Below are 12,208 nucleotides of genomic sequence, written 5' to 3'. Positions count from 1 at the left end.
TCCACAATAACTCAACAAAGGAAGCCCTGATCTCTCTGCCTAAGATTTGCTATCTACAATCCCGACTGAAGGAACTTAATTCTTAAGGTTTTTCAAAGGAATTTCAAACAAAGTTTCTTCAAATGACTCATTTGAAGAAATTAAGGATCTTCGTGGGATTACGCGTATTTTGTAAATGGATCCTTTTAAAATATCGTCAGAAGTGTCTAATTGGAAAACCAGCTATACGCATTCCTTCAAATGATAAATGTATGAAATTCGTTATTTCAAATATGAGTCGTTTGGCTACTTGATTCTCTAAGGGAAGATTTTGTCTAACTTTGTACCATCCCATCATTAGGATACGTTCTGGAGTGTCTTTCGGATCTCGCTAGCAAATGAATAGTGATTAGCCGCATCTACAGACTCGGCTATGGATGGATGAAATAGTTCTGTCTTATTCAAGAATAAGATACAGAACTACTGAAAAATGCCATGACTCGAATGCTTGCACTTTATGCATATAGATAATTGAGCGGAAAAATAAATGAGAGGTGGAGTTTGCTTTTGTCTAGAGCTAATATAACCCATTATAGAACACGAGACTTTCAACGATCCTACCTCATATCAGTTTTTAAAAAAAATTTATGTCAAAGAAAACATACGATTCGCTCTAATAATAATGAATCCTAGAAAGCATTAATATCCATTGGAGATAATAATTAAACAATCACAAATAAACACAGCCTTGCACAATATGTACGTTTGCCTAAAAAATTGGTAACATTGCATCAAGCAGGATGGGATTACATTGTTATACCGGTGTTGAATTTATTATCCACAATAAATAAAAATCCAATGTAAGGTTAAGGCGCATTAACAAAAATTGTAAAAGAAAATGTACACGAATGTACCAAAAAAAAAAAAAAAAAAAAAAAATCATCCGGACAAAACATTGAGATTATTCATATTACGCCAATTGTTAAAAGACAGCAGCTAAAGATATATTGTTGATGATGATATATTGTACTATTTATATTGTATTATAAGCAATTCCCGGGTATAACTGATTTAATAAATTATAATTTATAAAAATATTTCATAAATATCGATACATTACTTTACATTCTCTCCTTCAAATTACTAACAAATTAATAATAATTTAATAACCTAAAGAAATAAGCGCAGTCCCAAAGTACCACAAACGGAATCTCCTTATTAATCAAATAATGACTTTTCTCACTTAAAATTCTAATCACCCCGCTTCCCCATCTGGTATAATAAATTTTGAGTCTCGTTTCAGTATTTTTTATTTTATTTTCAGTATTTTTTAAAATGCAAAAAAAAAAAAAAAGGAGAAAAAAAAACTTACCTCAGCAAATAACATGAAGTATTTTCATGCATACACAGAAGCATTTCCCATTGATCAAAATCAACTTTCCTAGAATCAGATTAATGTCATTAATGCTAAAGAAACAGAGTTACCCTCAACACAACGTTGTGCATCGCTGCTTTCCTTCAGCTATATGAATTTGCTTTTCGTCTATCGTAGAACATCCCCCGCCACCAATTATTTTGTATCACAGCAAAAATGAGACACAGAAAGCTGGGGTGAATGATATCCAAGTGAAACTCCGCCATGACTAGCATATTCTAATGATACGTTAAGGAGACAGATGCAAAAGCTGACATTCAACAATGTTCACGATTACGCGTTTGGATGAATGAAAGAAAGAATGAAAAGCAGGACGAAACCTTTTTCATCGCACTCCACGAAACTGCTAGCAATAAGGAATAACAAGTTTACTATTTTTACCTTCACGATCGTCAAGACGGGCAGACGGTCACATGAACATAGTATTTCAGCCTCTCCTGCTACCCGGCGGTTGGTTTATGTCCCCCACCCGTTTACCACAGTAAGGGACTTCCGGTCCGTGCCTTTTTTTCGTCCTCCCTGACCCCCACTCCCACTCAACGGTCGGTGACCAATGACCGACTACCACGTGATAGAAGTCTGTTCACAAGTCAAGGCCTTAGGAAACCCGAGATGGTTCCCAAAGTCAAGTGAGATGTGTAGAGCAAACCGGGTAGAAAGACATACAAAAAATAAAATAAATTATCCTGGCATGGGAAGAAAGAATGACTTCTCGCAATAATATTAAACTGCAGTTAAATATAACAAAATATATTAATTACCTGTATAATTTATCTGTATATGCTTTTACGTATTTAAATGGTTATCCTCCCTTTCTCAGCACACAAAAGAATTCCCTTCCAATAATTTCAAAAGGAAATCAGATAAACATGGAGACGTTTAAATCAAACGTGCTCAGAACACGAAATTGAATTTAATTTATTGAGCAATGCGTCAACTAAATATGTACCGATTACTGAAGCTCAATTATGTTATTTATTATTTTAGCATGCCATAGCAAACACCGCTGACTACTGAAGTATACTTGAATAATAATGCACTTGAATTGAATAAAACTTGTGATATTTTATTATAAGTTGTAACATTCGCTAATGACCGTCTACTAATTTAAATGGTAAGAGTTAAAGAAATAATAATAAATATGATATGAAGTAAATGCAAATATTCTGTTAGCCAGAAAACGTTAACAATTCTCCTTAATATGTTGGAACCTTGTTTATAATAACGAATAATTTGGGATTGTTAATTTTCTCTGTAAAATTCCAGTGGTATTCGCATTTCGCATAGGTTAAATGTCAAATCTTACTCTCGAAGGTTACTTTTACTGAATAAAGTATATATACAAGAAATTACTGGATAAAGAAATGTTTTCAGCAGCTCTAGAATGACTCCTTTCAGTTCCTCTAACCACCAAAATGACTTACCCATTCTACGCATTAACCATTTGTGTTTAAATTTCACATCTAATACCACCACAGCTAGTGGTGATCCTCCACTATCTTATCAACAAAGAAACCTAAGATACACTTTTTTCGGGCAGCTTTTGCCCATTCCTTTAGGCCGCTACTAGATCACTACAGATCCACTTACAGAAAATGTATGGCCCTCATACTAAACTTATTTATCCCGATTACCGCAGTGTTTTCAAATTACAAAACAAAAGATTCAATGACTGAAGTTAGGTTAAAGGATGAGAATCAATAAGCGATGATTAAGAAATCCAAATTTCGCGATAATAAAATCGCAATATTAAAGGACACCAATAGTGCTATGTGAGTAACTAAAGTACACGAGAAGAGGTCTTAAATACCAAGTCATGAGACAGTGAGCAAAATGTACGTATTTATACATATTAATTAATAACGTGTTAGCCCATCTCTGGCCATAACGTACCATGAAAGGCTTTCTACTACTAGAACCTAGTAAAATAAAAAATTTTATTTTACTAAAAAACATTAAAATAAAATAAATAAAATAAAATAAAAATAAAAACATTTAACCTATGCATTTCGCATAGGTTAAATGTCAAATCTTACTCTCGAAGGTTACTTTTACTGAATAAAGTATATATACAAGAAATTACTGGATAAAGAAATGTTTTCAGCAGCTCTAGAATGACTCCTTTCAGTTCCTCTAACCACCAAAATGACTTACCCATTCTACGCATTAACCATTTGTGTTTAAATTTCACATCTAATACCACCACAGCTAGTGGTGATCCTCCACTATCTTATCAACAAAGAAACCTAAGATACACTTTTTTCGGGCAGCTTTTGCCCATTCCTTTAGGCCGCTACTAGATCACTACAGATCCACTTACAGAAAATGTATGGCCCTCATACTAAACTTATTTATCCCGATTACCGCAGTGTTTTCAAATTACAAAACAAAAGATTCAATGACTGAAGTTAGGTTAAAGGATGAGAATCAATAAGCGATGATTAAGAAATCCAAATTTCGCGATAATAAAATCGCAATATTAAAGGACACCAATAGTGCTATGTGAGTAACTAAAGTACACGAGAAGAGGTCTTAAATACCAAGTCATGAGACAGTGAGCAAAATGTACGTATTTATACATATTAATTAATAACGTGTTAGCCCATCTCTGGCCATAACGTACCATGGAAGGCTTTCTACTACTAGAACCTAGTAAAATAAAAAAAAATAAATAAATTTTCTGTTTATACTCCGGGACGACTAAACGGTCAGAGGAGTTCACAAGATAGATAGAATACAAGAAACAGCACCGTATTCAGTAGTCACGGGCTTGAACCCCGGTTACTCAAGGCACGTGTACTTATGCACCCGCGCGCCTGACCACTAGGCTACAGTGCTCCGCTCATCCTTTAAAGCATTCGTGAGCTCCACTAACGAAGGCAGTTTCGTCTTCACCCTAATTCTGTGTCCCAATTAATTTCAAAAATGCTCAGATGTGGTTCGTGCTAACCACTGCAATGTTCAAATATTATTTTCTTCTTGGAAGATGAAAGGGATACCTCGTAAAATACCTATAACGAAGGGCACCCAGAATTATCCAAGACATCAATGTAGAAACTAGCATGCTGTGGCATCCATTGGACTGCACTACAAGAAAACCCCTAAATCACGATCCCTCCTTCTCCCATCTTCAAAAATGAAAACATATTCTGGTATTAAGCGTCCTCCATATCCATCCGATTGTGGTGTAACTCGTCGCTCCAGAACACCAGCTTTCACTGATCAACAGTCTAGGTTCAGTGTTTTATACTAACAGTGTGCACTTGTTTTTTTTTTTTTGTTATCAAAGGCTCGTAGGCTGCAACTATTCTGTGAATATTCGCGGCATGCAGCTCTACGTGAGAAAACACATACTTGCTCCTGGCTTCTCTCAGCTCCAAAAATAAGAAATTCTTTAGCGCCCGATGGCAAAATGGAATAACCAGCAGTATCAACGTGCATCGGCATCTATCAGTTGGTACGTTCCTTCCAGGCACTTTTAAAGCAGTGGTTTCAATCTTCAATGGTAGCAACTGGCTAAAATGCTAGTTCCCAAACTTTTGGCGGATGGACATAGGGTCCCCAACTTTTTATTTTGCAAAATATGGACATAAAGGGAAAAAAAGTAATTTCACATTTTACTGGTTTTGTGCCGATTAACCATTTATAAACATTCGTGTTATCATTACTATTTTAAGATAGATAAAATATCTTATCAATATTTATGATAAGCTGTGTGTCATTATATGACAGTGATACACACCAAAGAAATAAATAGGATATACAGTATTAAAAAAATCCAAATGCACAAAAATTACAAAATAAAATTTTATTACATGAATCACATTACATTGTATGTAATTGTTTTCTTGAAACAATTTTGTCAATTTGGGGTTCTTACATTCGACAATGCAACCTCAATGTGCAACCTGTTTCGATACTTCGTTTTTATTACCGTAAAATATAGTTTCGCATGGGTAAGTTTGCGGAAAGATAATGTTTTCTTTTTACATATATCCAAGTGCTGTTTTAACTGAGGATCTGCTTACAATCACTTCGTTTTATCTTGGTAAAATATTTGGATGAGCCCTAAAAATCTTTCCGCTTTAGAAAGGTCCCATGATAGCCAAGTTCTTTAACGTATCTTAACGTAGGAGTACGTTTCACAAGATACTTAACATTTTCCTAACAACTGTATGGTAATATTTTTTTCACTGAGGAGTATCACTTTCTATATATATATATATATATATATAATTCTTTTCTACTATCATTCTATTGGGGTTTAATCCGTCTTTTGTGCATCGTTAATGCCATTGTTTTTCGCTATGTTGGCCAATTGAACATTATACGTTCCGGTGTATATTCGTTTCCAATAGTTCGATTTTCTTAAATACTGGTGTTTTTTACATATAGGTATTATTGTATTAACAATAATACCTATATGTAAAAAACACCAGTATTTAAGAAAATCGAACTATTGGAAACGTGTATATATATATATATACACATACATATATTATATATGTATATTATATATACATATATAATCGGTGCATTTGTCATATCCAGTTTATTTAACTCTCTGATGTTTTCTGTTTTTACTCTTTAATACAATATTTTATATATTATATATATATATCGAAACCTAAAGCATAATGGTCTGAAGCGAACAACGAGGCACAAAACTTTGGTTTTTAACTATCTTTCTCCCTTTCTAGAAGATATAATAAAACTGCAACACATATAGGAAGGGTTCTAACACCAGGATGTTATGCATGTGTTGGCTTTCGAGAAACTGTTTGTTTTATTTTTAATTGCTGAAAAAAATTATACCTATTCAGCCAAGACGCGGTTTTCAGAAGAGCTGACATTTTTCGACAAGGAATAAAAAAATAAAAATAAAATAAATAAATAAATGATAAGAAAATGAGGGGGGGGAAGCTTATTGATATTCTGAATGGGAAATGCGTTTACATCATCCATTCAAAAACAGGAACAGTAGTTGTACTTATACTGTCTATGATTCACGTAATCTCGTACCATCAGTTGAAAACAGCGAAATTTCTTTGAAGGGCATTTAGGACTAACTGAACAACTACAAATTAAGATTTCCCCCTCCTTTTTACAAAAGGTGAGGAAGGACCTTAAGGGGACCTAAACGAGTTAGCATCTCAGCAGGGCTCGGAAAAACATCTCATCCAAAATCCAAAAGGTGAGAAAGAAAATGTTTTTAATCCAAGACGGCATGGGATATAACTTATCAAACTTTCAAGAACGGTACAAAATTTGAACAGAAATAGGGTGAAACTGATCAATACAATACTAAGATAAAGAAACACCACAAATAGTAATGTCTTACTGGACAGCTAACGTCAGCCTGCAGATATTGAACGACCTTGTAAACAACTCCAGAACCCCAACTAACTCAGTTAGAAATCTCCCTTCCACCCGTGGTAGAAGTGTAATGGCGATTCCACACCTCGGTGTTCTGCGAACTCAGAGTGAGATTGCCATCAAGCCGTAATACGAAGGGAGTCGTGTGCAGTCACGCCCTAAACGACGGCTTTAAGTAACAACACAGCACAAGAGGGAATTCCGACCATTTCCTGAGCCGTCTAATAATAGAAAGCCGAACCACAGACAAAAGTAAAGGCGCATGAATTAGGACTGACTACGGTACTGGGAGATATGGTAGGACTTCGAGCTTCAGAGGCACCCTTCCCATTACTCCATTCTCTGAAAGTGCACCACACAAAAGAAAACCTCTACAAGTTAGCATTTCTAAGTTTCTTCCAACTTCTCAAAATGGATATGCATGAGTCATGGGTTCAATCACATGAACAAAATTCGAAAAACACCAGAGCCAAAATGTAGCTGGTACATACGGTGATAATATATTAAAGGGCTCTTACACTAAATTTCCAAAGTACAGTACATAACAATGAACACTTTTACAGTTTTCACTTTCTGCAATTAATTTTTCTCTCATATTTATTTCGGGTCATCGAACTGTAGTGTTACTATGTGAAGTAACGCAAAGTAAAGTTTAAATTAATAAATTACCGTCAGAACTTGCCAAAATTCAAACTTCAATCATATCATAATTAGCTAGGACGTTTTTATACCCCATAGTTAAGATATGAATATTTTCATGTAAATGTAAGAATTTTCATAACCTTCAAATTCAAGGAACGCACTTAATACTTATTTTTACAGATAAAATATAACTCAACTCTTCCGAACAGAACAGGTAAGAACTCAAAAACTGTATTCACTGTAGTATACAGATTTTATCCCCCAAAAAATTCAAAACGCTCTAACAAAAGAAAAGTGCACTACACATTTGCAGGGAAGAGTTAAAATTTGAATACTATTTTGGAAGGAAATACTGATTTATTACGAAAACAACACCGTAATGGTATAAATAATTTACCCAAACAAGTGTAGCGACGTGAACTGACCAATGCTGTCCAAGAAACAGTTCCATTTTTGTTAACTTGACTTCTATGAAGTTACTTTCTTACTTCAACATAATAACGCTTGGGGAGGTGGGATGACGCAAACCATGAAAATATTCCACTTACTGAAACATTTTAAAATTAACTCCAAGACAACTATGGCTATCATGTATCAGCATATCGTGTGTGTTAATTCAGGGTGTTCTAACCAAGTAAATTTCATTAACAGATTTGTAAAGACGAAACGTGCATCTACAGTTCTACATGTACTTTGGAGCGAAACAAAACAGTCAGAGCAGTGGAATATGCCGTTTCACTTCTTTTCCAAACTGCTTGAAAGATGGTCCATTTTCTAGGATACAGGGGCACAATAATGGTAGCCTGCCTTGAAAATTGCCATACTATCTATCACACTATTATAACCAAATTCGTGCAAAAATAAAAAACTACAGATTGCTTACCAGAGGATTTCAGATTCATTAAGACACTTCGCCACCAATAAGTTACTTTACAATGGCTACAATTACTGATTGTGGCTTTCGATGGCTGTCCCATTCTCCTTATTCCCATATTTAGCACACTCGAGCATCTGTTTTATATATATATATTAGAAGAGGTTGTGCCAAAAAAAATTATATTAATTTTTTTGTTACTACTACTTTCTTTCATGGCCACGTTACGAACTTGCCAAAACACCGCTCATAACTAGTAATACGTGTAATTATGTTTTCCTCTGTGGGACGACAAAATATACAGAGAAGCTGTTATTACTGCACAAAACGGGTCAATTTTTATCCAACACTTTCAAAAAATGGCTCCAGCCATTGGAAATTACCAGACAATTTGTTTGCCATGCCATTAAAGTAACATCCGGGGAACAGATGAAAGCTGTATATCTGGTCACCCACGATAGTTAGAACTTCAGAGGAGCTCGAAACTACCGAATTCGACATTCTATCTGCAAACAAAAGGTGGCAACAAAGGAAATGGATATATCATCATGAAACACATACCAAAGTTAATAAAACTGGATCCGGATCTAAAGGTGTGGGCGCTGACGGAGGGCAGGACACATGGTAAATCTCTTCACAGTAAATCAAGAAGCTCAGATCAGACCAGCCTGCGAAAACCGACAGAGAAAGTTTTCGCAGACAAGAGAAAATGTTTACTACTGAAAAAAAAAACCACATTTAATTTTCATAAGTATAACTTTCTGTTCAGCGATCATGAAAGCTACTGGTACCATGCATAAGTTATCTAGCGTGGACGATGAATTTGTGGGATCATTATAAGTCATAGACCTGCATTTCGGTAACCATTTCAGAGAAGGTTGCGAAGGCTACCATGTTCCATGAAAGCCATTCGACCTTTCAGCAGGGTTCACAGCTCTTGCTCACAAGGCTAAAGCATCATAAACATAGCTTTCTAGTCACATCAAACATCCTAATAACGGTCTAAGCTAACTGTAATCGCAATATCGGCCAATCACTGGATTCTGTGCGTACTACGACAGATAAGTAACAGTAGATTGAAAGACTGTGAAATGCGAGGATGGCCACTTGAATTAGTGCATTGGATTTTGTTTGAAAATACATCAATAATAAATTCTATAAATGAACGGTTTAATTTATTTTATGGAATTTAGTACAATAAACAAACTGCAAAAGTAAAAGTACATAAGTTTTTTTATGTAATGCTTTATAGGTATACTTTAAATATTCTGCAAAAAAGCGGTATATTTAAAGTATAAACATTTCGAAAATATTTGGCGATACCTCTCCCAGCTCTTCATGATTACCGAAATACTGCTCTTGACCACAATGAAGCTGGCTCCCATATCCCTAGCAGAGTGCATACAGCATCAATCCAGAAAGGCTGCTGGCCCTTACTATAACCTATTCAAAATTACTCACTGGTTGGCCACTTCATTACAAAAATGTCCAAATAGATATTGGATCACTTCAAATCTGACTCCCCATTACCATAGAATCTACGAGGTTCTTAAAGATATCAGGAAGAACGTTTTATCAGTAAGTGGGCAAAATATCTTGTAACTGTTCTAGAGAGGCAGGCAGGCAGAGAATGTATTCAAAAAGACATCATTCCAGTCTACCCCACAGATGTTTAGATGCCCTACCTAGCAATCAGGATCTCAATTCAAATAAATGAAGATCTGACTGCTAGTGGAGGCTTATTCCCCATTGTATTCCTGAACCAACTCTGGTAGTTGCATCATCATCTTGTAAGTATCGATTCCAGTTAGAGCAAATATGTAACATTACCGGATACACATGATCTGTGATGATGCACAAATAACCTGCCTGTCTAAATTGCCCATCAGTAGAATCAGACCAAAAATGTGCCATGAAAGCATCCACTGTTCCTTCCGCTGATAGTTTGTACACAGCGTTCACTGCTGTTTCCTTCTTAAATGATCTGTTTTTTTTTGTTTTTTTTTTTTCAAAAAAAGCATTGTATAATATATATATAACCAATAATTAATATAAAATTGATTTTATATTAATATAAAATTTATATTAATAAAAATAAATAAATAATAATAAAATTTATATTAATTTTTATATTAATTATTGGTTATATCTGGACATGATGTGGATGTGCATTTTGCTACCTCTAATGATAGTTTAATATTTTTTTTCTTATTTTATGTTATTACAATCTAACTTTTAAACCATTATTTATATACAGGGTGATTCACTACCAGTGCGACAACCTTGCAGGAGGTGAAGGGGCACGGAGACGAATCGGAATCACATAGCAATGCAGGGTCCGAAATGTTTCACGATAGGTACCATGAATCGAGAGCGAACGACGAGAACGCCAGACAATGATGAGAATGTCCTACGTCTTGAAGAAGGCAATCTGAGTACGAGTACTCGAGCGATAAGCCAACGATTGGGTATTTCCCAATCCACTGTATGGAGGATACTGTCAACAGACCAAATGAGCTCATACCATCTGCAACGCGTCCATTCATTGGAGCCTGCAGATTATCCACTCCGGAGGAGTTTTGCTACTTGGTTTCTTCAACAGAAACGGTTCGCAAATGCTGACCTCCAGCGGGATCGCTGTTCACGTGACCTCCCGTTCAACGTCCTCTACCGCATGACGAAGGCATTTCGGACCCTGCAATGCTATGTGATTCCGATCCGTCTTTGTGCCCCCTACACCTCCTGCAAGTTTGTCGCACTGGTAGTGAATCACACACGCACTGGTAGTGTGTGTGTAGGGTGTTTCAAAATGTTAGTCAATAATTTAAAGGTGAAAAGTACAAATTAAAATAAGCAAAAAAAAAGTCCCAGTGAACATCGGGACGCAAATGAACCGTTTTCAATATAATACACATTTTCTGTTAAGATCCGCCACTGACTATGGGAGCACTAGTTTGGAAAAAAAGCTGTGAATCCTTTGCTAAGGGTGGTTTTATTAAACATAAGATAATAAATTTTTAATTTTTGGTTTCAACACCACAGGATTTTACAGATATTACATGTTACAGGATGTTCTTTCTAACACCTTTCCTCAACATTAGGTGTTATGCTTCTGGGCTTACCCGCTCGTACTCCATGTGAGAAGCGCCCATGTTCTCTAAGGCGGTGATGTACCCTGAAGAATGTGTGCCTGTTCGGCTGCTTTCGGCGAGGAAATGCTTCTTGGTACAAACGTGCAGCCTCGAGTGCACTGCCGCTGGCTTTACCATACACGAAGTGCATATCCGCATACTCTTCGTTGCTGTAACCTCTTTCCATGTTGATCATCCTTTGACAAGTACTAGTGTGCCCGCTACGTCTCAGAGCATTGAGAGAGGGAAAAGGGAGAGAATGAGCATAACCTGACTTAACATAACCTAACCTAAACAAACAAGTCAGTGGTGGATCCCAACTAGAAATGTGCAATATCTCGAAAACGATTCACTTTAGGACCCATGTTTACTAGGCTTTTTTTTTTTTTTTTTTTTTTTGCATATTGTAGTCTATGATAGATTCCATAAAGAATTAGTTGTTGTTGTTATTTGGTTTTCAGAAGCATTAGCAACTAAGGCCATATTGCTCCGGGGATATGCGGTAGTCATTCCCTGACCTTTTCGCATCCTCCATATTTGGTGGTCACGGGCTCGAACCCCGGTCTAATCAAGAAGCGTGTGCCACGCACTGCTGCTCCTGCCCACCTGGCTAGGAGGCGCCATAAAGAATTAGTGTAAAGTAAAAATGACAGTAATTAAAAAACGTGACCAGCTATATAGTTGTGTAAAGGTTTCAGGCAATTTGACATTCATTTCTGGATTCTATGTTGAATCCTGTCATTAGGCCCAGTCAAGGGAGAATGAAAATTT

At 36.0% G+C, this 12,208-nt stretch overlaps 1 protein-coding gene across 4 annotated transcripts in view; it reads right to left on the bottom strand.

Moving 5' to 3' along the window:
• LOC150082631 (serine/threonine-protein phosphatase 4 regulatory subunit 1-like) overlaps positions 1 to 12,208 on the bottom strand; it is a 677,709-nt gene that overhangs the window by 314,466 nt on the left and 351,035 nt on the right. The window contains exon 1 of one of the 4 annotated variants that reach the window (XM_090377555.1): positions 1,352 to 1,458. The exons of the other annotated variants lie outside the window; for them this stretch is intronic. Coding sequence (XP_090233681.1) covers positions 1,352 to 1,395 — 44 coding nt within the window. The 5' untranslated portion in view covers positions 1,396 to 1,458. Of the gene's footprint in view, positions 1 to 1,351; positions 1,459 to 12,208 lie in introns of those variants that run through there. 4 annotated transcript variants of the gene reach the window in all.

This window comes from Mastigoproctus giganteus, chromosome 7 (assembly GCF_048544385.1).
Source record: "Mastigoproctus giganteus isolate SK-2022 chromosome 7, ASM4854438v1, whole genome shotgun sequence".
Classification (NCBI taxonomy): Eukaryota; Metazoa; Arthropoda; class Arachnida; order Uropygi; family Thelyphonidae; genus Mastigoproctus; species Mastigoproctus giganteus.
The sequence above is the reverse complement of the archived record's forward strand: the minus strand, read 5'-3'. Positions and strand labels throughout refer to the sequence as shown.